The following is a 27,521-nucleotide window of genomic DNA, read 5'->3' on the forward strand; positions in this document are numbered from 1 at the left end:
TCTGCCGAATGCCACATGATTTAACACTCAAATATCAGCTTTAAATATATTTTGAATATAGAGCCATTTTCTCTCGAAACATCAGCTATTGAGTACTGAAAACACCCAAATTTTCTTCTCAAATACTGTAATTCTGGTATACATATATCAATTAAATCACGTAAAAAGGATCTAATTTAGTAGGCTGGGCTGCAAACAGGAGAGCTACTCACTGGTAAATGGAGAGCTACCAGTAGCTCACGAGCTCCTTGTTGGAGAAGCCTGCACTAGACCATGAGAAGAGGGCCGTCAATGTGAGTTTCGGTAATTGCTAACTCAATACCACATGATGAATTGTGTGGAGTGATAGAACTGGTCATCCTTGCCTTACATGGTGACAAAGATCAAAGCAAGTTACTTAAGTGGAAAAAAGTAGTGCTGGAGATTGAGGGAACTAACTAATCTAGAAACAAAATCTGTTATTCAATATCTTACTTTCGGTGAGGATATGCTTCTAGGTCAGATGTTTCATTGTATCACAAAAGGCTGCTCCTATGTCCTTGTAGGATGTGAAGTTAAATAGGGGTGCACACCATATAGACCTTTTACCTAGCATTGCATGTCCGAAGATGCTTGATGTGGTCACCTCTTGAAGATCTTGGACTGTTAGGGTGAAACATTTTACCCCAGGGGTGGTGATGGAAGGAGAGGGGATTGGATGGAGCCAACTACGTGATTTCTTCCCTTGCCCATTGCTGCCCCCTCCCTCCAACTCACATTTTATGTTTTTCTTTGACTTTCATCTTAACTGTTGATACAAGAGTGCTGGAGCTTGGGAATGGAAGGTTTTTGGAGGTTATATACTGTTTGAGATTCTCTTAGCACACATTTACAAATAAAATGTAATATGGAAGGAAATGGTCTTTGGTCGTTACTACCCAAGTTTTGCCAAGGGTTCCTCGGTTTACAATAAATTAGGTGATGTCAAAATCCATAGAAGATTTGTGATATCATGCTGAAAATCTAATTAGCACTGTATATTTCATTGTGAATACTAAAGGCCATTTGTATCATTATTCAAAATTGTTATTACTTAATTCACATCCTCCACTTAATTGCGATTCTCCGTGAATCACAATTAGGTTAATCGCTGTTTGAATGTATGAAACTCCATGAGTTAAATTTAATTTAATTTTTATTATAATTTTATTTAGTTTTATCCTAATGGAACGCAAGTCGACCTACCTCATTAATATTAATGAGGCTGGTCGCAGTTTGTGACCCATTAGGGAACACTAAAATCACAGGGATGGTGGCCTGCTGGGTGCAGCAGACCACCATGTCTGTGACTGCTTTTTAATAAAGGGGAAGTAACCTAGACTTCCGCTGTAATCCTATGACCAATGTTCCCTCTAAGATGCGCGCCTGGGCGGCCGCGCACATAGCAATCAATCTCCACGCAGGGGGCACACTGGAGCGCGCATTTCAAAGGAGGGACCTTTAAGGCCTAAGGAGAGAAATCTGTCAGAGGAGCAGTAAAACAAGCAAGGCTACTAAACCTGAAAGGCAATTCATTTGCATCTGTGAATGGGGTGAACGCCATCGTATTTGGCAGCGTTGAACTTTTATTGCAGTTCAGAACACAAAGACAAACGGTGCCAAATAGCACGTAGATCATCCCATTCACCCATGCAAAGGATTGCTTTAAAATATTTTCAGGGCTCTTGCAGGGGCGCTTCCCATTTAATTTGTTTGCTATGTTTTTAGTAACATTGTCATTCAACGTTTTAAAAAGGAGCGAAATTAAGGACATTAGCACATAGGCAGCATGTTTCTGTAGAGATGAAACACTTTACTATCACTTTAAGCCAGCCACATGCCTCCTTTGTCCTAGAAAGTAGTATATTTTCACAATTATTGTAAGGCACATCCTTCCTCTCCGAACACTTTCCTTGTCCGGTTTACTTACTTGTTTTACTCTGAATTTTGACTCTGAGCATACTTTAATATCTGATAGTTTCACCTACTCTGCATTATTTTAATGTCAGAGAGAATCTGGTTGTTAGACAATGTCTTCATTCTTTGTAAATTGCCCATTGCAGGAAAATAAAATAAAAAAAAAAGCTTGCATGACCTTTGCATTTTAAATTTTACTGCTTGAGAATGTTCTTTCAGACAGATATCACATGTCACAGAAAGCAACATGGAAGGAATTCACCCCAGAGGAAGAGAAAAATATAAAAGGAAATCTTTTTCATTATAGTGTCAAGTATATTACTAACGGAACCCAGAGTCACTTCTACTTAACCTTAACCTTTCTTTATTGATGTTAAGAGGTTCAACATTGTTCTGCAGAAAAAGATGGTGGTCACCAAGCCTCATTTTAGATCCACGGGTGAATGTTTTTGCAAGCATTCTCAATTTTCCCTCTGCCCTCATCAATCTTAGCACTACCTGCACTATAAATAGAAGTCCATCTAGAGATAACTCCTGCTTCTACAGGCAAAACTACATCTAAGCTGTTGGGATTGGAATGTTCCCTGCATGGGGAGTGCGTGTACTGATTTCCTGAGTGCTTGACTGCATATGAAGCTGACTTCTTGATGTATATCTTGACTTTGGTATCATACTGGTCTACTGTGTATGCAGTGGCTTTGGCCTGCCCCTGGTAATGCAAAGCCCAGAACCTGTTCGTTGACTCAAAAGGGGTGCACTAATAAAGTGGTGGTAGCAGTGTCCACTATTCTTTAAATCTGTAGCTTGACCAGACTAAGGAAGGGGGAGAGGGCAACAGAGTGTGAAGGCTAAGAATAGGAGAAAACGGCTTAAGAATAGGAGAAAACGGCTTAAGAAAAGGAGAAAACGGCTTAAGAAAAGGAGAAAAAGGCTGAAAAATGGAGACAAAAAAGCAGTGAAAGGCAAAAATAAAAAGACAGTCACAAGACAGACACACAATACTCACGGCACCAATAGACACCAGGGATGAGGCGCGGACGGGAGCCTGCGGATGGAGGAAAGCCTCGACCTTGCAGCAGCAGAGAGGGTGGGGAAAAGGACACGGGCGCAGTCAGGTGGAGCTGCGCGGCGTGGGGAACTTCTCCTGACCAAAACCAGGTCAAGGGTCGCTCACTTCACTGTGCAGCAGCCGCCATTAAGAAGGGGAGGTGGGAGGGAGGAGCAGCTGGGAGGCGGGAGCGGTGGGCGAATGGGGGCACTAGGGGGGCGGGCGAGCAAATTATGAGTGTGTGAGTGATTGTGAGTCATGTGTTGTGAATGCATGTGTGTGCAAAGGTATGTTGGTGTGTGTTGTGGTGTGTTGGTATGTATGTCTGCATGCGTGGGTGGAGGTGGGTATGCGTGTGTGCATGTTTGTATATGGGTGCGCGTGGGGGTGTGTATATGTGCGGGGGCAGGAGGGAGAGGGGGAAGGTGGGGGAGGACTGTGGGGGAGGGGAAGCGGGCGGGGGAGACCCCTATCAGTGCCAGGGATTGGATTCCCTTGCACTGATAGTGCCTACCGCCATGGTTTTCGTGGCGGTAAGATTGGCCAGAAAACCATGGCGGTAGGCCGGGTCGTAATCCCGAAGGTGGAAATGTGATGACCGCCAGGCTGGAGACCGAAGTCTCCAGCCCAGCGGCCATTACCACCCTGGCGGTCGGTGTGTTAAAGTGGCGGTTTTGGATGGCGGTAACCGCCATGGTCCAAATCACGATTTATTTTTTTATTTTATTTTTTTTACCGCCGGCCTGTTGGCGGTATTACTTTAACACTGACCGCCAGGGTTGTAATGAGGGCCTAAGTGATTTGCCCAGAATCAGAAAAGGTTAAGTTTACTCTGAGACTCGAACCTGATTCCCTTGCTCCAAAGTCAACAACTCTGGTTATAACATAACATCCAGGGTACAGGGAGGGGAGGCAGGCAGAAGCCACATGAAAGCTTGCTTCGGTGTAGGCACGAGGCTACAAAAGACCCTTGAGCTAAGCCAGAACCTGGCTTCAGGCTCGAGCTTTTAGTGGCTCACCCACCTATAATGTTTTGTAAACATTTAATTACACTAGATGCTACTATTTTAAGTTTAACCACCCAATAAACACAACCTGTATTCAGATTTAAATATTGCTATTTACCTGGATGTTAACTCCTTCTTCTCAGTATTGTATATTTCTATTTGCTTTTTGCCAGTCTCTTTGTAAAGCACTCTGATGCCTGTTGGGCTTTGTGTATGCTACACAAAGCTACAAAGATAAAAACATGCACTTTTTTAGACCAAACAAAAAAATAATTCACAATTTTTATACTATTGGAGCATTGAATTCTACATTACTACATCACCAGAAAGCTTTACTTAGCTGGTCTGATAGAAAGGTTCAGAATTTATCATTGAGTTTTCAGTGCTCTAATATCATATTTCTACATATTTACCAGTACCCCTTCCTTTATCATTGTCATTTTTTTAAAAATAATAGAGAGGGAAAGAATGTATAAGTATTTGTATGACATTGCAGCACAGTTTGGTATTTCATAGTATGGCACTCCGAACATTTCTACTGCGGATCAGAGTCCGATTCAGTTTTGGAGAGTTATGCGGTCAGTAGCATGCAGGTGTAAGTTCTTATTCACTGTGACTTTTGCTGACTGGGTGAGACTGGACTGCTATATCTCATAATCTATATATATATATATATATATATATATATATATATATATATATATATACATACATATATATTTTTTTTTATACACAAAAAGCTTCGCATCTAAGGTTGAGTTGGCCCCCTGAATGTGTTGCCCACAGTACTTGGTTGGTAGACAGTGTAGAGGGTTATTCGGGAAGAGAGTGAGAAGTTAAGTATGTGTTCTTGGGGTGTTGCTGAAAGAAGCCTGGGTAGGGGACAAGCTGCAATGAATTAGGAAAGGACCATGTTAAATTTAACAAAACTCCTCTCTGGATCTTCTGTTGGACTAAAAAGATTGGATTATTGCATGAGCTGCATGACGCCCTCTCTGAAATGTCACTACTACCTATTTTTCTTTACACAATACAGTTTGAATAATAACATTTAAAATATGTTACCATCTGGTTCATTTGTGTAAAAAATTAAACTGTTCTTTCACCTGATCACTCAAGAGATAGCAGGCTCGCTTGCATAATGTCTAATGGTAAGTTTCATTTGCGCACACATCTCCGAATAATGTGCATAAAGCTACTGCACTGCCGCTCACCACACAAAATAATTAGAGGGAACATTGCCTATGACTAAAGTAATTCTATGCGTACAAACAATGTGACATCAATAGAAATGTATTACATTGTGTATTTCTTTAGACATGTTATTCCAGACATAAGGTGTATATTTATTTAAACATGTTATTCTAGACATAAAGTTCGCATTTGTCTGAATAGGTGCTCCTAGTCAAAACAGTGAAGGTGATATATACACAGTATGTACAAAGGGTGGTTTTCAGAATATTATGGACTTCTAGTGGCTCCGTCAGTCCAGGAAGCCCTGAAGACACATAAAAGTCCTTTATATTTCTATATTCCACACTCAAAGATATGTCGACGTTTCGAGCCAGTTGCAGAAGCAAATCAAAATTGGTTCATCATTAGGACAGGGAAATTCAAGTCGGTAGCACCTAAAATCCAGTGTGGGAATACAATCTGGTGGTCAGGGACATCTTCATGTATTTGCTTCACTATGTCCCGAGGTCTGGGGGTCAAGTAATTATCCAGTGATAGGTGTTTGTGTTCCAGGTCAAATACCTTTAGAGCGCCGTGCATCAATGAAATCCAGGGCTCACGTTATTAGTCAGATTGAATCTGATTATATACTTTCAACGTGCCAGGGCAACTCGTCATGGAACTCCCAGCTGTGCACGATGGATCGTTTGTTATTCAGAAGCAAGCCACTGGCTTGTATTCCCACACTGGATTTTAGGTGCTACCAACTTGAATTTCCCTGTCCTGATGATGACCCAATTTTGATTTGTTTCTGCAACTGGGTCGAAACGTCGACATATCTTTGAGTGTGGAATATAGAAATATAAAGGACTTTTATGTGTCTTCAGGGCTTCCTGGACTGACGGAGCCACTAGAAGTCCATAATATTCTGAAAACTACCCTTTGTACATACTGTGTATATATCACTTTCACTTCTTTGCACTTTTTTTCACCTTCACTGTTTTGACTAGGAGCACCTATTCATACAAATGCAAACTTTATGTCTAGAATAACCTTATGTCTGGAATAACATGTCTAAAGAAATACACAATGTAATAATTTTCTATTGATGTCACATTGTTTGTACGCATAGAATTACTTTAATCATAGGATTACCGCGGAAGTCTAGGTTACTTCCCCCTTGAATTGACCAGTATTCTATTTGCATTTACTACCCTGGTAATAAGGGTTCGAGGGTATTTGCCTCATTGTTTGTTATGGTTTTTAATAGAGCAATCTTTTTTTTAAATTTTATTATTTCTTTTTTTTTTAAATGCAGCTTGTTTTCCTTACAGGAAAACGGGATGCGTTTAAAAAAAGAAAAATGAAAAGTTTCTTTTCATGATTTTAGAGTAGACAGTGGCTCCGGGGACCACTGCCTGCTCTTAAAAAATGTTTTCAATACCATTCACAAAGGGGGAAGGTGTAAATGGGTTACCACCTACTTCAAGTAGGTGGTAAAATGTGAATGTTTTGCAACCGCCTTTTGGTCACAAAACATTCCTACATACGTCGATTCGGTATTTGGAAGCCCTTGACTCGCCCCTTCCTAATACTGAATCAGTATGTATGCACAATTCCGAATTGCGATTCGGTAATCACAATTTGGATTTCATATATGCCAAAATGCATTTTTGCAGTCACAGACGGGCCAATTGGGCCATTTGCGACCGCAAAAATGCATGCTACAAATCCATTTGCATGCTACAAATGGCCCTAGGCCCTAGGCTCTCTGCACGTCTTCCCACTAAGTCAAATGGCCTGATTTAGAATTCGATGGAGTTTGAATATCCCATACACCTAATTATATGGGTTTAGGATAGTAAATAGGTGGTCTGGATATATGTTTTATTTTTGACGGAGTACTTGTCTCCTTTTCTTCAAATCTGACATGAAGTCTTTTACCAAAGAATTATAGTAAACTACTTAAAGGTTCTTGAGAAACTGGCAACCATTGCATGTTTTATTCTTTTATCTTTAACAGAGAAACTATTTGTAAATGAAAACAGTGGCAAAAGTGGTTAGCTAATTTTTGTTTGTTAAAATAGTACTATTTTAATAGCTTTTAATATAAAACATGATTCTATTTTTATTTTGCTAGGTATGCAATTCATAACTCTGGAGTAAGTTTTTCAGTTAAGAAGGTAAGCGACCACACATTATTTAAATTGCCTTAGTAGTATATATACTATTGGCTATTAGGTAAAGCATAATTTAGCTTTTTAATGAGCAATTTTATTTTAGTATAAAAGTCCTTTAGAAATCTAGCATGTACCATTACCCCCACCCTTTCTTCTAGCCTAATTAACTGTGGCTATATTAGTGAGGCCAGAAAGCATCACAATTTGGGGCTTCACTGATAGCAGTTCCTAGGTGTTTAGGGAACCGAGGGATTGCCCTGGAGTTTGTTTTCTGTTCAGTTTCATCTCGGGTCCTCTATTGATTTTTCCTCTCCTAGCTCCTTTCTTTTTTCTTCTGTTGTTTATCTCTACTACCTGGAAGCAATTCCCTTCACTTAGGGCCACATTTCCTCTCTTGGGCTCCCATTGCATTAGGTCACATTACAGGATCTTTTTCACTGTGTCATTTCATGCCTGCATGGTAAGTCTTATAAGAAGTCCACACCACAGGAAATACCACAACTTGAAATTACTGCTTTGTGAATATTCAGTTTGCCTGAATTCAGGTGCCAATCTGATTGGTTACAAGACAGCCAATGTCGGGGTTGCACCAAGCTGTCAATCCTGACCCAACAGGAGCAGTGCTAGAATCCACACTTCCCTGACCCCACTAATGGCCATGCAAGCAGTATCAGTGTGGGTCAGCAATAGGGAAATTGAATGCATTGGATATCTTCACTCTGCCTGTTCTTACTGCCAGCCTCAACCTCCACTACAGAGGCATTAATTTATACAACAGGAAATAACTGTTCTACTAAATTGTAACGTGCATTACATTTCAGGGTCTTTACTATGACATATGATATAGTTTGTGACAATTTCTGTAAAGCCCACTATCTGGCTGGTGCAAACCTTGTGATCTTCTAAATCTGAACGCTAAGATAAATCTTTTTAACAGATGACTGAAATAACCTGAACTATAATATACATTTCTACAGATCGCTACCTTAAGTGAAATGTAAGTGAATTCTGTCATCTGAATGATTCTCAGTGTACATAGGTTGTGAAAGGAAATTCCTCTTTTTGTATGGCCACCCCCCTATTTTTTTTCGACTGATGCTGCTGGGTTTTTTGTCTCGGAGAGCGCACAGATGCGTGCTAACCAGATCTCAGTGCCCTGATCCCAAAGTTTATGTCCAGTTGTGGCTGTACCCAGTTGGAAAGGGTTAAGTCCCTAGTAAATGGTACCCTGGTATCCAGGGCATGTTGGTAAGAGGGGCACCCCAGGTCTTGCATCACTGATTGTGCCACCCTGGAGGTCCCTCAAATAAAAGAAGTCCCTTATTGCCCTGCAGACTCGTAGAGCATTTGTGCTCTGCTAGCCTGACTTTGTCATTGAAAGCAATTGAAAAGCCACCACTTTCCCTGGACATATGTATGTCACCCCTCTGGCTGGCCTACCAAATCCTAAGTGCAGAGTGCAACATATAACACAGGTAGGACAGGTACTCTGCATGCCCTGACTGTAAAACGTGCAAAATTGCTGTTTTTATTGTTGAAAATCTTGTTCACCTAGTTGGCCAGTACAGGGTTACACACTAACCCCCCCCCCGCCCCCCCCCCCCCATAGCCACCCTGCTATACTAATTCCTGAATGGTGCGACCAAAGTAGTCACTCCAGGGTATCAAACAGCTCGTTATATTAAGCCCAACTTGTATCTCAAGTCGAAATTAATGTAACTTGTTTCAGTGTGCAGCTTTAGCAAAGCTGGCACTTTTTGCTCTTAAACCTCCTGTGCCTTCCTGGGCACACATGGAGCCTGCTCCATGAGACCGCTCTCTGCCCTTCTAGGGAGACATGCCAATGACTCTTGGGAAGGAGAGGAATAGGGGTTTTCAGGTGTCACCTCCCTCTTGCAAGAAACCACTTGCGTTTTAGCCCCAAAAGGCAGGCTTCAAAGGCAAAGCCGCCTTTGAAGGGGAGATGTAACATTAGGGTGGAGGGCTGCCCCATTGTTGAGGTAGGCAAGCTGGCACAGGAGGCAGATAGAAGAAACCAGTTGCCAAACCGATTTTCCCCAGGGCCGCACACCCCTCAGGTAGTGGTACTAGGGAGGTCCGAACAACAAGAGCTGTCTCTCCATTTTGGGAGTGGGCAGAATGGTGTATCCTGGGACAGCCAGAGCCCACACGCCACAGGAAGTGGTCACCAGATAGGAGGGAACCTGGTAGCCCATTGGCTACCAATCTCATCCTGCCCTGAGGGGCACCCCTGGCACCCAGACCTCGACCAACTTGAAATAAGGACTGCCCTGCTGCACCAAGGGTCAAATAAAGAGAGACTGCACCGTTAAAAACGTCACCTGCTGCACCTGGTGACTAGCGAGGAGAGGGTCTATGCCTGTGTTGCTCTGCCCAAGGAGAGGCTATCTGTCGAGCCCAGTCAAGCCAAGAAAAACGTCACAGGCCAGCAGACTGGCCTCCTGTTCGCAGCACAGGCACACAACAGCTGAAGAAGCCTGCTATGGCAAGTTGGTAGACCAAAATCTTCAACTCACTACCACCGTCTCCATGCAGCAGTGATGACCAAGACCCAGTGCACAGAGTTGCACCTGAGTTTGCTGAGCCCGAGAACTGTCAGATTTGCTGGGACCCTCAGAAGGTGAGTTATCGACCAAGGAATGATTGGCATGTGTCTGCGGCATCTAGTGACTAGTAGTCCAGTGGCGACTGGATTTCGGACAGACTGGAGAGAACTTCATGGGACGTCAACTGTGCAACCAGGGTAAACCTGTTTCCCTACAAATTCTGGAGCTAGCATCGCTGTATCCCACTGTCCCTGTGATCTGGGCAGGGGACTTTATTTGTCTACTGGGCAGACTCATAGACAGTCAACCCCCTAAGCAATGCACAGAAATGGCATGGTATAGGCCTTGGCTGATACCATCACAAGTATGTGTTGTAGGGTTATCAGGAGTCTAATGCATCTTTTAAGCAAAGAATAATTTTACCTTTCAGTCACGCACTGTACATAAAGCCGTTTGGACCTGTAGTTTGCCATATTGAATGTGTCTGCATTCTTCTTTTTGACGAAGAGAAGAGGTGCTCATTTTCCATGTGCTTGTGCAAAAAATGCTCAGCTACATCTTCGAGCACCTCCTTCTTAAAGTTATTTTCCCAGCTGTTGTCGCTTCACCCTGATCTACTGTTGTTCCATCCTTGCCCAAGTCAGCATCTGCTTGAGGTTTACTTGCTAACTTGAGGTATAGAGGAGGGAAGCTGAGGGCTACAGATGGAAAGGAGCTTCCTCTGTGTATTCCACCAACTGGTGTAATTAAGCCAAAGCAACAGTCTCCAACTATTTCTGTATTGTGAGGCACTTCTGACAGATTAAATTGATCCCCAGCTACTACCAAATATTTAAAAAGCTATCTTAAAAACAAGAAAGAAAAGAAATTCGATGATCTGCCCACTTGAGTCCTATGCAGTCCTACTCCAAAGGCCGATAGGTTATTCACTGAAGGTAGCTGGTTGAATATGTTAATGCTGACAGTGGTACTAATAGTTTTACTCCCCTTCAAGTCAGATGCTGAGAGCATCCTGTCTGATTCCACTGTGGATGACCTGATCAGGTTAGCTGTTAAGTTCTGCTACTGCCAAATGCCCTAACTAATAATAATAATAACTTTGCTTTCCCTGCACCCCGTGAAGTGCAACATTCCTTGAAGAACTGCCTGGAGCTATATGTTATCAATGATATTATAATGTATGCATAATACATAAGTGTAATAATATGCAAATTCATTCAAGTTTGTTGGAAAAACATAGGACTGTATCAGACATGTTTATAATAGAGACCAGCTCATGCAGCATTGTCAGAAGTGACCACCTCAGAGCATTAGGAGAGATTATCAACAATAATGTCATCAAAGTGCTGTGTCTGTGGGAAATGCCTGTGTGTGAATAATCAAATAACTGCTGTAAAAGCAATTGCTCTGTGCCAATAAGGAAATAACATAATTGATACGTCTTCTCAAATCAGCATGAATCACCATTCAAATATCAGCTTTAAGTATATTTTGGAAATGCTACCATTTTGTCTCCAAACATCAACTAGTAAGTAAATGTATTGTTTGTGCAAAAAATGTTATGGACATAGACTCCTTTGCCTCATAATACCAATTATATTTTTTAGTGCATATGTTGTCTTCAAATATCGTCTTGTCACTTTTATCAGTTACATGTATTGCTGCCTCACATGGATACATTTTTTGTCACATGCCCGAGTATTACATTCAAATGATATGGATGTCCTTCAAAAATTGGAGAGCTCCCAAACGCCATAATGCCAAGGATAGCCACTGTAATCCCTAGGCCACCATTAAGCATAGGCTGTACACTATAATGAACATGATGCCCACAGTATGCCAAGAATGGTCATCACTGTTAATATGCCACATATGGCCACCATTATGTTAGAAGAAGGATGCTCGCAATATGTCAGGGTTGACCACCGTTATCAATGGTTGACCTTTGCTATGCCATGGGTAGTCATGGTTAGGCAAAGAATGCTCATAATATGTTGCTTTGACATCATTATGTCAAGGCCAGCAATAATTAGGTCAGGGATTCTGAAGATATTCAACATTGCATCACCATTACAGAATACCAACTTTATGCCATAAATGGTCATAATTGTACCAGAAATTAACCCATGCCATTGGTGGTTCCAGATACCAAAGATTGCTGTGAGTGTAAAATATTGCCAACAAGGATACCACACCTGGTACCTTCACGCATGCAGACATGCACCAAACATAGCCACAGACATATACATCCCTTAAGGAGGAGAGTATCTTGCCTGCTTTTGAACCAAGTCGTGCTCTCCTCAGCTTCTGGGCTGACTCCAGGCCTCGCTTGCACAAGTCTGTCAGTTTTCACAGTTTGACACCTAGCGACTCACTCTGGTTACTCCTTACACTAATTTTGCTCAGCCCAAAGTTTACAATTAGTGTAGCTTGCAAATCGTTTTCCAACAACGTCTTTTTGCCTGTCTAATCCTTATTCGCAAACTGACAATAACAATAAAGCGAAAATATACTTCTCATTAGACTGTACAAATGCATTTCCCAAAAATGTAATAGTTACTTTAACATCTCCAAAACTGTGTAGTTTTTGAGGTCCTTTTTCATTTCAATCAATTTATGAATTGTTGAATTTTGATACAAACCCAGAAAAGCCTAGAAAAAGAAAGCTTTTTTAGTTAATTGCAGTTATCTATCCAATAGTGTTGTATTTTCAGTTGTCTTTTTCGAATTGTCAGATTTTAGTATCTCAAACTGCCCAAACTTTGAACATTCTAAATCCAAACTGCATTTACATAGTTTCTCTTCACTGTTTTGCTCACCTGTAGAGATTCTTTACTAGTTCGTGACATGCAGTTTTTTCATTTCAGCAAGGTGAGACCGTAGCAGATGTTCGTACCCTATCAAACGCAACCACTGTGGACAACATACGTTCCATCTTTGGGAGTGCTGTTAGTAGGTACTGTCAATTTTCTGGCCATGCCTTTCTTTTTTATTCTACAAATATGTATAGTTTGTTTTGTTTAGCCTTCAGATTGAGAGAAAAGGATTAATTTGTTACTTATGATCTGACCATCTGAGCCTCTGTAACATTACTGAATACTGTTTTATTAATTTTATGTTCTTCCATTTCTAGCTGATCATCTGTTGCTATATACCTTTGTCTGGTAGTTCACATATACAACAGCTATTCAATATAACCAGTCAAGATCTGTTTATCTATGCTGTGTTTAAATGGGAATAACCAAATTATTTGGTAATTAGCCTGAAACCCTGGTGTGATAGCAGCCTTTCAGGATTGTCATCAGGCAACCATTCACCTGGAGAAGTGAAGGATATGCATGCATGAATGTACTTGTAAAGTACGGATATCACGGTTGATGACAATTGAGAAAGTCAAATCACTCCTCAATAAACGACAAACAACTATATTATGCCTAACTACTCATTTTCCAGGGCCCTTGTCTATTTCCCTCCTGGCCCAAAAACTAACTTTTGTTCACAGTTTACTCTGATTAGTTGTCGTTATGAGGGATCTGCATCTCATTTTTTATCTGCTAGATCTTAAGCTGTTGAAGGTCTTTCAAACTTCCTAAGCATTGGATTGTGGTGTGCGTCCTCATGGATCACCTTTGAGCCCCACTTTATTTAATATGTGTCTGCTACCTGCTGCTACTGTTGTTCACTTCTTCAATGTCTCCATATTTTCTTTTGTGGATGACCCGCACCTCATTGTGGCAGTATCTGGCAACTGCTCTTATGCTTCCACTCAGTTCCAGGACTGCATGTTAGCAGTCGGTAAATGGACAAATACAAGTTGCCTAAAGCCCAACAGAGACCAAACTGAGGATTTGGTCACTGGCAACCTGCATTGTGGCCTCCGGATTGGCGGCCTAATGATTTTGGACCCCTACTAGACTACAAATCCTCTGTTAAAAAAAAAAAAAGCCACATCGCAAAGGTGGCTGCTACATGGTTCAGCACATTCTACAACAACATTTCTCAAACTGTGGGTCGCGACCTGCTGGTGGGTAGTGAGCTGATTTTTTTTTGTGGATCAGGAAAATCCGATCAATAAAAATAGATGCCTTTAATTTAAATTCCGTGTTTATATTGTCAGATGTGCTAGTGCTCCAAAGACCGAGGTCAAATACCAGGCTATTTCTTCTGACACATTGCTGCTTATCCTTTTAACAAGGGGATTGGTGTTTACTTTTCTTTCTCTGACTGCAAATTGAGAGGAGTTTGCAAAGTTAATTGTGTGACAGTCTTGCTGGAGTGGAGGCAGTGTGACAGGAAAGGCTGTAGGATGTGTTTTTTAAAACACATGTCAACATATAGATACCTGTAAATGAACTGTAAGCATTCAGCAGTTAGGAAAGCAAAAATGAAACATTTTTTGTAACTCTGAAGTGTGCTGGAAACCGAGATTTTAATTGGATCCAAATACATCAAGATACTCATCTTGGTGATGCATAAATGGTAAATATTCACAGAAACCCGATTTCCACATGTAATCATTTGTGTGCTGTGTTGTTTTATCAGTAAAACTTTTTCTATGCAAGTTTAGTGGCCATTTCGATAAATAATGTGCTGCCTGTAAACGGTAATGTGCTACCACACTGTGCTTTAGTTGCATTCAACAATAACTCTGCCTCATTTTCATTAGGGTAGATGGGTTGTGAAAGTTTGTTCTAAAAATTTGAGTCGTGCTTCTATTCTTACTGACATGTAAAACCATCATCCATGTGTCGACCACATCACGACTAGACTATGACAACTCTCTTTACATCAGTCTCTCAAAATATCTTCTACAACTACTATAGGTGGCCCAGAACACTGCTGCATCGATCTTCACCAATATTCCATGCCAGACGTAGGTTGCAGCTCTACTCAAGCACCTAAACTTGCTACCTGTGGCCAAGCTAATACATTCAAAGTTCTTTGTATCTCTCCTTGAGCCCTTCACAACAGAGGCCCTCTTTACCTGCACAAGCTCATTCACCTGTACCTTCCTACTCACAGCCTGCACTCTACCAAGCATCACCTTGCTTTAATTCCCTGCATTGGATTATCTAGGCAGGGGCTTCTAAACTCTGGAACAGTCAGGCATTGTCTGTTCCCCTCTGCTCTGCTGAAATTATTTTCAGACAACAACTGAAACCCTGGCTTTTTCTGCACTAGTGTGGCCATCTTCTCCATTCTCTTCCTAGTCTGTCGTTATCCTTTTGATTCCTCAGCACAGGACACCCCAGTTGGGGAAGCTATGAGCTTCACAAAAACACACTCATGAACATAATTCCTCTCTGCATACTCTGTTGCCTCTGATTTCTAGGACCCTGCTGAAGTCCAGATTGATATGTAGTTACACCGGGTTTAGATAACAGTGTTGTGGCCTCTACATCTTTGTACTTAGAACGTGTTTGTGGCTTTTTACTCCAGTCTTGACAAAGAGAGATAGGGCGGGCCAAGGCCATGAGTACATTTGTGGATGATGCACGAAAATACAAGAGAAGTGAAATGTAAGGTACGATGGAGAAACTAGAGAAGGTAAGGAGGGAGAGGGAGGAATGTGGAAGAGACCTAACCTTATTAAAACCGTTGCTCAAAATATAGATTTTTTTCTCCCATAAGGCAGCCTCCACTTCAGTTTCTGTTGGATTTAAACATGCTTGTTTTCGTCATGCATACATGTCTTTTGCCTAAGGATTGCGGCTACCTTTCTTTCTTGGAAAACAGCTGTATTTATATCTGAGACATTAGCTATGAGAGTTGATGGGTTACAGTTTGTCAGCTACATATCTGTATGTATTATTATTATTATTATTTTTTTTTTTTTACAAGGACAGCAAAGCTGCCAGAACAGTATTGCCTTATGTCACTGTAGTTTATCTAATTTCTGTGTGAACAGGGAGTGTTATGTGCACTATGATGCCCAGCAGATAGATACTTATAACTGCAAATTCCTCACCTTGTGAATATCCCCAGGTGCCATTCTGAATCCAGAAACTCAAAAAGCAGTGCTTTTGCGCCTGGTAAGTGGCACTGTATGACTCCGTGCAACTCCACTTCATTCTGAAAGTAATGAGCAGACACATATAAGTGCCCCCCCGCACATTGACATAATTTCCAGTATTTCTGCTCCTTCAGACGCAGTTCCAGAACTATGCTGTTCTTCACTTATTGAAGAGATTTTTTTTTCTCCTAAATTCTTCCCGTGTCCAAGGGAACATGTCACCTTCTATAAGGTTTAAACCTTGTAGGGCCTGTTGCAAACAGATGTCTGACAGATCCTCACAAGGTGTGCCTCCAAAGCCTGCAACCACCTCTCCTAGATAAATCTTAAGGCCATGCAAGACCATGAAGCGTGCTCTGTGGCAAAACACCATAACACTCAATACAATTCCAGGTCGAAGTAGAGTGTGCGGACCTGCTGCAGCACCTGAAGTCGATCTAGCAGCATATTTTCTTTGCAGTAAAAGTCTTGGGTAAGTTTAGGAAGAAATATAGGTGGTATAAGCAGGACTGAGCCCCTTCCAGCCACTATCGTTCTCCAGAGAAACCACAAGAGCATTACTGTGTGTCTGTCTTGACCCATTCCAGCGAGGAGCCTATTCCAACTTTGGTCCCCATAGCACCCTGAGTTCCTGGGTCTGTCTGCGACGCCACAGCACATTGAAGCCTTTCGAAAGGTCATGATGCACTTCTTTGGCATGCTTTTGGCTCCCTCTGACGTGCCTTTGATGCCAGGGAGTCGCAGGTGCTTAAGATCAGGTTATCACTGGCAGATCTGAACTCAGCGCCATCTGTTGCCCCTGAACCCACTTTATCTTTTGGTGTCAGTGCTGGCTTCGAGTGCAGTGCCAATATTTGCACAGGTTCCTCTGACATCGATGCTGGCACCCCAGCAACCAGAGGAGGAGCCTTAGCCTATAATTGTCTCTGTACGAGATTTTTGTTGACTGAGCCCACTCCCAGGTCCTCATATTGCACACCCATTACTTAATCCCTCATATTCAGACACTATTCTTTTAAGCCCCGTCAGGTACAGACACTACACCAGAATTTTGGCTCAGAATCCGACCAGAGCCAGCCATATGGTGACGACAGTGGAGGATATGAAGAGGTTCTCCAACGTATCATGGAGACAATTCATTTATGGATCTACAAGATACCCGTGGGTTGGATACCTTACCAGATATTGGATTTGTTTATCCTCTGGGCCAGAAAGTGAAGAAAGTACTACTTTTGCGACTGTCAGTAGGAGGGCTGCTGAAATCCTTCACCTCTACAACCCAACTTTGGAAGCTAAAAAAAAAGAAAAATGTGTTCACTGAGGTACTTCAGCCTGGCGAGGCACCAACAGAAGATGTCCTGTCATTCATTGAGGCTGTCACTGACGAACTAGTTTGTACTTGGGCCAAACCATACTCTGGCTGTTCGGACAATTGCAAGGCTGCATATTGCCATAGCCATTCGCTAGGCGACCAAGACATTTTAACCCAACATCCAGCGCCTGGGTGTTTGGTGTTTTAGGCGTTCACCAGCTGAGTGAGCCCTAATGCCTATCCAACTACTCCTCCGGACAGGGAGCACAAACGCATATCAACCGTTGGAAAAGGGATGTTTTCATCGTCAGCTTTGCCTTTGGGTCGGTCAGTGCAAGCTGCCTTTTAGAATGTTATACCCAAGCACTCTGGGACGTGATTGGTGAGATCTTAGTTATCCTGGAAGACTTACAGACTTCCTTGACCCAAACCATTCAGGATGACCATGATGCAATCAAGTTTGTGTTTGACTCGGACCTAGACACTGCTGATTATCTAGGAAGGGCTGTTAAGATAAGTGTGGTGCTCTGTCTCCGGTGCCATGCTTGCATGAGATGCAGCTGCTTCTCCTGGGACATCCAGGCGTCCCTCACGGACATGGCTGTTTCACACTTCCTTTCTGTTTGACGAAAAAGCAGACTCTGCAGCATTCTACGGAGAACTGAGCCGCAGCATGCTCTTGAGGTCCTTTGGCACCACTCTGACAATCCCCCCCCCCCAACAGTTTTGCCATTTTTATGGATATAGGCTGGCACAGTGTTAATGTCAGGGCTTGGTTCAAGGTGTTGTGCTCTCTTTTCGGGTTCACAGTGCTCATTGGATGTTCACAAAAGTGATGGCGGTGGTGGCTGCCCACATTCACAGATTGGGGTTATAACTCTTCCTTTACCTCAGTGACTGGCTGTTGATGGCGGACTTCCATTGGATGGTGAGCCTCATGACATCAATTGGGTTCTCAGTCAACCTGCTAAAGTAACACCTGCCTCTTTCGCAAAGGCTTGTTCGTAGAGTCATCCTGGATATGGTACACTTTCAGCCCTTTTTTCCAGAGTGACGAGTCCAGGACATTCTGGCTTTGATCCAGATTTTTTTCAGCCTCTGTCCTGGGTCTTGGTGAGGATGGCTCTGAGCCTTCTTGGTGTGCTACCCTTCGGCACCTCCTCCCACCTCCCCCTCCTCTTTCTGTAGAATGGACTACTTTCCATTTTAAAAAGGTCTCCCTTTACGAATCTGCACACTGGTTCTTCCAGTTTGCTGGGATGAGCTCTCCATCTGAGGGCGCAGACAAGCCTATGAAACAAAATGATGTCTGCATTCATGAGTGTCGCTTATGTATGGCTCCGATGACAAGTTGTACGGCACCAACGACCTGTGTGCAGGAGCACTGCTTTTTGGGGCTCTGAATCCAGTCTGGCACCTGGGGACATTTACAAAGTGAGGAATCTGCAATTCAGTAGTGTTAACCAGAAAGAGCAGTACGAAGGTAAGTAACTTGTTGACTTAGCATACCATAGGTATGGCAAGAACCCTGCCTTTAAGGATTTCTATCTGTGCGATAGGATAGGAATGCACAATGGCATCCTTGGACATGGAAAAGCATTTTAAATGGTTTGATGGACTGTATTACTGCACATGAACGTGGGAGGCAGATTTTGTGGGCTGGCCAAACTGCTGCCTTCTAAATAGCCACGTAATGGTGGGGCCGATTGTGTTTTTTCTATTTCCTGCCATGTCCAAAGTTCCAGTTCGTCTTCCCGAAAGGAATCTTGTGATCTTCCGAAGGCATAATTATCAAAGAACGTAACAAATGGTCACTCAGCATCCTCTCCAAATGTATATAGACATCTCCAGACTACACCTTTACTCATTTCGTAGGATATCCCCTTCCCAATCCAGTGGCTTTTCTATTACCATTTCTTACCCATATCCTGTCTCGCCAGCATCAGTCCCTGGTAGTATAACACTCCGTATTTTTGAACAATTCTTTATTAAAAGTGAAAAAACAACTCAGACATTATTTCATATCCATATAGTATCACAAATAACAAAATAAAAATATTATTTTATTCTCCAGAAGCTGGAAAAGAGGGTATTGTGGCAAACAAGATCAGGCCGAACCGCCTAGCAGGGGCTGAAACTCTTTCATTAAATTTGGGAAACCTCATTCTGAGAGCCTGTGACTCTTTTCCTTATCGAGTTTCTTTGATTCGTTTGCTAGGTGCCGCGTCCAGCATCACGCACCACTCCTGAGTGGCAGTGTAGCACAAGCGGAACTTTGGTGGTTATGTATATACATAAATAAATATACATAATGATAGCTTGTAATAATGTAAGGTTAGAATGAAAGCAAGGGATTAGTGGTCTATGAAATCAGGTCAAAATGTTATAGTGCATATATTTCATTACATCGAACTGGAATAAATTACACATTTTTATTCGGCTTTACATTGTTGTAATCTTTTTAAGATATGATACAGTTTGTAATCTGTATATTGGCCCTCGGATTAATTGGTTTTATCTCAGAATTTCACATGATGTTCATTTTACCAGGTAACACTTGTTTCATCGTATTGTGGCATAGCCTAGGTCTTACTCAGAGCTTGTGGTAGTACAGTACGTAGTAGAATTAACACCGTTTTGCGGCTGCGTAACAGTTGTTGCAAAATCACATGACTGACTTAGGTCAAAAAGAGGCATTACTCATTTAAACTACCAGAAAAATCTTTCATCTCTACTGCAGAAAATATGACTGAATGGAATTGCGCTAAACGTGGCATGTAAATAGACCTTTGCTGGTTTGGTGTATATCTGTTAAGTAAGTTTTGAGAAATTGATTTTAGAAAGGTGTCTCAGTAAGGCCTCAAATTCATTTGACCTGTCAGTTAATTTACTGATATCTGAACCTTTAATCACAATCCAGTGAGAACCCAAAATTGAAATACTACTTGAATCTGATTGGACAGGACTGCTTTTTCTCTTCTCATTCATTTCGTGTCCGCAGACCATAAGCTTTCTGATTGGCTGACTATAACTTTAAGAGAAAAGTTGCAGCCACCATTACATGATGTGTGGGGGGAAAAAAATGGAGGAGTCGTAAAGGGCCAGAGTACTCCCACAGACCCTCCCTCAGCACCTGCCATCCAGCCCATACTAAATGGTTGACATTTTTTATTTATTTTTGCTACAGGGTTCATGAACCTCGAGGTAGAGTTTATGGCTCCAAGCCCTAGGATCTGCAAAACCAAGTCAAGAATCCACAAACCCACATCGAGGGTTTTCAGATCCTTGTTGGACCTCCCGTGGAGTTTGGGGACCCTTTACAGGCCCTGTTACCAACCCCTGAAAGTTGATCATAGCATGGGGTGGCTGGCCACGGCAGGTCGGGCTAAAAAAGCCAGACTCTGTTCACTAAAACGCAAGGCTTATACCTCACAATAATTGCATCAGTAGCAATAGCAATATTCGGTAATTCAATAAAACCTATTTATACTAATAAATAATACTACATTCATAATATGCTCCTTTATATTGTTAAAGGTAATACGAAGTGAAATATCATCTGTAAGAATATTTATGAAATTTGTAATTGCATCTGTCACATCACAGTCTAGGTCATGAGAATTGTAAGTCATGATTTGTTACGGATGTGCGCTCTAGGGATTGTGGAACTAAACATGAATTGCAAATGTTAATGTTTTTCAGTTTTGATGAATTGCCAACCATAAATGTACTTTAACTGTGGGTTTTTTTTTCTGAGTTTTTATTTTTTCATATACGTTAAGGATTGTGTAACCCCAACCATAAACCATAATTTCACTTTAATCTGTTTTCTTTCAGTGATTGTGTATATTGTAAACGTCATTTTTTCACAGGTGCTTGTAATCTCTAATCTCTAATCTCTTTATCCTTCCAGTCAGTCCCAATATCTGTCTAGCTATGATATGACGTCAGTAACAGGTCCAGCAGTTTTAACCTGCTATTTCACCAATCCAGGCATTATACCTGTTATAAAATCCTAAGGGAGCATACTAGACGCCATCACGAGTTCTACATATATATTTGCAAATGGTCACAACGTAATGAGAGTTTCCCCATAGTTTGAGAGCCCCACATTTATATTGGTGAAGATATATCTTCCAAGTCCCTCCTGGCCTTTAGTCTAAATGATTAAGAAAACAATTAGATAATTCAGCTAGCAACAATTGCCATTTAAACTAAGACCATCCTATGTGACTTGGAGTACAAAAGCTAAATTGTGGGAAACCAGCCCATATTTTTTTTTAACAAAGGCATGTTATTGTTAAGTATGTAAATTATTTTTCAGACGGAGTATAAATAACATCCTTTTATATTTTGATATGCCTCTCTCCCCACGCCCCTAGTAAGACAGGATGTTGATTAAGCTTTCTGCTAGGTCCATTGATTTGTATGACCAGTATAAATTATGAAACTGACAAGGAGAAACCATGGTCATTTGTAAAACTGTTAAAGCAACTTGGGAAAGAGGCCACTAGGATACTAAAGAAATATGGTTTGCAGCATGCATAGTCATAGAGCACATGCTATGCACTCTCCTGTCGTCTAGTGTTGAGCTTGGATGATTACAAGTTGTTTTTCTTCAGAGGAGGTGTTTGGGTTTTGGGGTGACATGGTACCACCCTGAAACCCACAATGCACCTTGATACAGACTACACCTTATATTACTGTCCTCACCCAAACGGAAATCATGCATGTAGGCCAATTCAGACTTTTCAAAAGATGTAGCATATTTTTAGAAAAGTAAGGACAGTTTCCAATCTGACCTGTTTCGTCTTCTGTATTTTTACAAGTTTTGAAGGAGAGAGCGTTAAATTCTAAATCACCTTAATGTTAACTTTTGTTATCTTTTTCTTTATATAACGTTTACATTATTGCTATTTTCTGGCCATCGGCGTAGTAATCACTTTCATTTTCAAACAGGTCGTTATTAATCATTTAGTCTGAAAGTTATGGTTTTTTTCCTGTAGCTCTGGGACTGATACAAATAGAAATTCTGGAAATGTGTAATGATTAAGAAAGTTAAAATGTTAGTGGTAAGTAATCTGAAATATATCTTCACCTGCATTAGTTACTGATTACCCTATACACCTGGTCCTTGAACATTTTGAAATTGTCTATGCACGATCTGTTTCCACTGCAGTGTAAAGTTTAGCCAAAGCATGGCTCACAGATTTTTACTCTGTATTGGGCACTGCAACAGAAACTTTTACCCCTGTATGTACTTAGCGCTGTCATCACACTGTAAGTGCCATAAATAATTCTGCAATACAAATGTGATCTCACGTTCATGCTTTCTGCTTGATTCAGGCGTACAGGTTCATGGACCAACTGCAACTGTTAAAACTGGGAGTACTTTGGTGAATAAAACAAAATCATTTTTAGTTGAGGAAAATAAAAGAGGGTCAGTCAAAAGTGTTGGTACAGACATGTTCGTTTTCAGTAACATGAGATAATTCTACGTTTCTTTTAATGATGCAGATTACTTTCTTCTGTTCAGAAGTTGCCCAGACGTTGCCATTTTGCAAAAGTACCAATTAAAGGGGAATCGGATTAAGGCAATAGAATTTTTACATATTGGCCCTATGAACTATACCATTATTTTCAACACTTTTGTTTTTTTTTTTGAAGTGTAATTGCTCCTGTAATTATGAAATCGTAGTTTCTTATACAAGTTACTACAATAACCCCTTCGCTGCCAGGCCTTTTCCCCTTCCTGTGCTGAGCCTTTTTTTTGCCTATTTGGGGCAGTTCGCGCTTAGGCCCTCATAACTTTTTGTTCACATAAGCTACCCACGCCAAATTTGCATCCTTTTTTTTCCAACATCCTAGGGATTCTAGAGGGACCCAGACTTTGTGGGTTCCCCTGAAGGAGACCAAGAAATTAGCCAAAATACAGTGAAAAGTTTTTTTGTTTTTTTTTAAATGGAAAAAAAAGGGCTGCAGAAGGCAGCTCGTGTTTTTTTCCCTGAAAATGGCATCAACAAAGGGTTTGCGGTGGCAAGATCACCATCTTCCCAGCTTTCAGGAACAGGAAAGACTTGGATTGGAAAACCCAATTTTTCAATACAATTTTGACATTTTACTGGGACATTACCCACCTTTACTATTTTTTGTGCTTTCAGCCTCCTTCCAGTTAGTGACAGAAATGGGTGAGAAACCAATGCTGGATCCCAGAAAGCTAAACATTTCTGAAAAGTAGACAAAATCCTGAATTCAGCAAGGGGTCAATTGTGTAGATCCCACAAGTGTTTCCTACAGAAAATAACAGCTGAAATAAAAAAATATTGAAATTGAGGTGAAAAAAACAGCCATTTTTCTCCACGTTTTACTCTGTAACTTTTTCCTGCGATCTCAGATTTTTGAAAGCAATATACCGTTACGTCAGCTGAACTCTTCTGGTTGCGGGGATATATAGGGCTTATAGGTTCATCAAGAACTCTAGGTACCCAGAGCCAATAAATGAGCTGCACCTTGCAATGGGATTTTATTCTATACCGGGTATACAGCAATTCATTTGCTGAAATATAAAAAGTTAAAAATAGGTATCAAGAAAACCTTTGTATTTCCAAAATGGCCACAAGATAAGGTGTTGAGAAGCAGTGGTTATTTGCACATCTCTGAATTCCGGGGTGCCCATACTAGCATGTGAATTACAGGGCATTTCTCAAATAGACGTCTTTTTTACACAATGCCTTACATTTGGAAGGAAAAAAATTAGAGAAAGACAAGGGGCAATAACCCTTGTTTTGCTATTCTATGTTCCCCCAAGTCTCCCGATAAAAATGGTACCTCACTTGTGTGGGTAGGCCTAGTGCCCACGAAAGGAAATGGCTCAAAACACAACGTGGACACATCACATTTTTTCACAGAAAACAGAGGTGTTTTTTGCAAAGTGCCTACTTGTGGATTTTGGCCACTAGCTCAGCCGGCACCTGGGGAAACCTAGCAAACCAGCGCATTTCTGAAAACTAGACATCTGGGGGAATCCAAGATGGGGTGACTTGTGGGGCTCTGACCAGGCTCTGTTACCCAGAATCCTTTGCAAACCTCAAAATTTGTCCCAAAAAACACTTTTTCCTCTCATTTCGTTGACAGAAAGTTCGGGAATCTGAGAGGAGCCACAAATTTCCTTCCACCCAGCGTTCCCCCAAGTCTCCAGATAAAAATGGTATCTCACTTGTGTGGGTAGGCCTAGCGCCCACGAAAGGAAATGGCCCAAAACACAACGTGGACACATCACATTTTTTCACAGAAAACAGAGGTGTTTTTTGCAAAGTGCCTACCTGTGGATTTTGGCCTCTAGCTCAGCCGGCCCCAGGGGGGGGCAGAAATGACTTAAAATAAATTTAACCCCCTCCCCACCCTAAAATCGGCCGATCTGCCCACAAGGGGGGCAGAAATGGTCTAAATACAATTTGCCCCCCAGGGGAGCGACCCTTGCCTAATGGGTCGCTCCCCATCTCTAAAAAGCAAACAAACAAAAAAAACACAAAATAAAATTAGCCCAGGCGCCTAGAGGTTTCTGTCCCCCCTGGGGGCAGATCGACCTAATAACAATGAAATGACCTAAAATAAATTTGCACCGTCCCCCCCCCCAATCCTCTGGGAGCGACCCTTGCCTACGGGGTCGCTCCCCTTGCGTGACGTTGGTGCAAAAAAAAAAAAATCCCTGCTGCCTTGTGGTTTCTGCACCCCCTTTGGGGGCAGATTGACCTAAAATCAGCCGATGGGCAGAAATGGCCTAAATACAATTTGCCCCTCCAGGGGAGCGACCCTTGCCTAAGGGGTCGCTCCCCATCTGTAAAACAACAAAAACAAAAAAATCCCTGGTGCCTAGTGGTTTCTGCCCCCCGTGGAGGCAGATCAGCCTAATTAAAATAGGCCAATCTGCCCCCCAGGGAGGCAGAAATGGCCTAAAATAAATTTGCCCCCCAGGGGAACGACCCTTGCCCAAGGGGTCGCTCCCCTTGTGTGAAATTCACGAAAAAAACTCCCTGGTGTCTAGTGGTTTCTGTCCCCCTTGGGGGCCGCTTGGCCTCATAAAAATAGGCCAATCTGCCCCCAAGGGGGACAGAAATGACCTAAATATAATTTGCCCCAAGGGGAGCGACCCTTGCCTATGGGGTCGCTCCCCACCTCTAAAAATAAAAAAAATAATTAAAAAAACAACAAAAAAAATGATCCCTGGTTCCTAGAGGTTTCTGCCCCCAGGGGGGGCAGAGTCCCTTGCCCAAGGGGTCGCTCCCTTATGCCAATTTCCTTTCAAAATATAAATCCCTGGTGTCTAGTGGGCGTTTTAGCAGGCGGATTGCTTTACAATCCGGCTGCTAAAACGCTGAGAGAGACTTCAAAGGGAAGGAAATTAATTTCCTTCCCTTTGAAGCCTTTCCGGCCTTCTCCAAGTGATCGGAAGAGAAATGCAAAGGGCACAGAAGGGGATAATGCATTGATTGTAAGCTTACTGCCATTCAACTTCAGTTAGTTTCTTACAGTGAACACCAGGGGCTGCATTTTACATTGTGCCCCTGGGGCGCAACGGGCATCTGACCCCCAAGGCATAGTGGTAACACAGAAGGGGCTGCAGACGCTTGTGCGTCCGCTTCTGTAATGTTGATAGCACTGGTGCATATGTAGCGCTAGCACAGCCATGAGGGTATGTTCCTTTATTTGCATAGGGGCGTGGTCCTATGCAAATGAGGCAGTCATTATGTGTTAGAAATGGGGTTTCTGGTTGGGTAGTGTATGCACCTAAGCTAGGCAGAACCCACCCACTCTAGTCAGGGCAAGTCAGTTACACGTCCAAGATAACCCCTGCTCACCCCCTTGGTAGCTTGGCACGAACAGTCAGGCCTAACCCAGAGGCAATGTGTCAAGCGTTTGCACAACACGCATGACACAGTACATACACCACAAAGTAAACACAACACTGAGCTATGTAAAAATAAACTGTATTGCACGAAACATAATTAGACCAAACATTACATGTCAGTAATATCCTGCTAGCTTAGCAGTTGTCAGAATGTTACACAGGTTACTAATAATCTGCAAGAATAAGCAGTAGTCACATTAGAACACACAAGTACTCAGGATTCAGCAGTAGTCAGGAATCACATTAAAGAAAGAAATGTACTTTTCATAAACACATCATAAATATCCATAAAAGGAACATTAGAGAACATATGACAAGTCATAAAATCATATTAGCCTGTTATGCCCATAAAAGGAACATTTAGCAAACATATATGGCACATCACGGGAAGAAACAGGTTAACATACTATATCATGTCCATCCCAGGAACATTCTAAATCATGTGTCCTTTCAAAGGTACCTGTTTGGTGATGATGGAGGCTCCTCCAGTACCCTGAAGTCCCAAGAAGGGGGCCCGACGCTCCTCTGTGCCAACGGGGGCCTTGCAATAGTTTTGAGGGGGTGGCATGCACCTCCTCCTACTTTCATATCGGGCTCCTCCTGGGGACTGTGATCTCAGAGGGCCCCCTTGGGCCTCACCTGGCCCTCCAGACAGGGGGGACCAAAGCACCCAGCACGTGGGGGCCGCTACAGGGGGGCCAACAGCGCAGGGGGCCTCTGGCAAGTCTTCCGCCCCACCTGCGGTCCCCACAATGCTTCGAAAGGGGCAGGAGGAGCCTCCGATGAGGCTTCCTTTCCCCCCTGCCCGTGCTGCAAAAAGATCAGCGGCTCCAGTGGGCGGGGAGCCTCCGATGAGGCTTCCTTATCTGCCTGATCCTTTTCAGCCCGGCACAGAGCAGCCTGGGCCGCGATGATGAAAACAGCACCAAAGCAGGTGCTGGCGTGTGCCCTGGGGGTGCTCCTCAGAGCGCGCTTCACCCCGGGGGCACAGTAGGAGCACGCTTGCTCCTTTTCCTTAATCGAGGGTGCCCTGAGGGTCCCGGGGCAGCACAACATTCGCGCTTAATGGATGCAGCCCGCCTGGGCTGCGGCAGTGATTCTGGGATTCCAAACAACCCGCTTCCCACAGCTCTAGGAATGCCCGGGTCGCAGCTGTGATTCTGGGAGCAGAAAAGCGATTTACCAAGCGCAAAGGCCACTATCTAGGACACGCTTTTGAGCGCAGAAGGCACCACCAGCGCTTCATGGCGAGATCCCAAAGCGCTCTCCAGGCGCTATGAACTTGTTGCAGGGGCCCAGGGTCACGGCACCCAGCCCCTGGGGGATAAGGTACTTAAGAAGCACGGGGAAGTAGGCCCCAGCAGCAGGCTAGCACAAG

General features: G+C 42.6%; 1 protein-coding gene across 1 annotated transcript in view; it reads left to right on the forward strand.

Annotated features, from left to right (window-relative positions):
* MLH1 (mutL homolog 1) overlaps window positions 1-27,521 on the forward strand; it is a 340,404-nt gene that overhangs the window by 101,151 nt on the left and 211,732 nt on the right. Inside the window, exons 7-8 of the mRNA XM_069215008.1 lie at window positions 7,304-7,346; window positions 12,778-12,866. Of these exons, the coding sequence (XP_069071109.1) occupies window positions 7,304-7,346; window positions 12,778-12,866 (132 nt within the window). The remainder of the gene's footprint in view (window positions 1-7,303; window positions 7,347-12,777; window positions 12,867-27,521) is intronic.

Source organism: Pleurodeles waltl, chromosome 2_1, assembly GCF_031143425.1.
Source record: "Pleurodeles waltl isolate 20211129_DDA chromosome 2_1, aPleWal1.hap1.20221129, whole genome shotgun sequence".
NCBI classification, from domain to species: Eukaryota; Metazoa; Chordata; class Amphibia; order Caudata; family Salamandridae; genus Pleurodeles; species Pleurodeles waltl.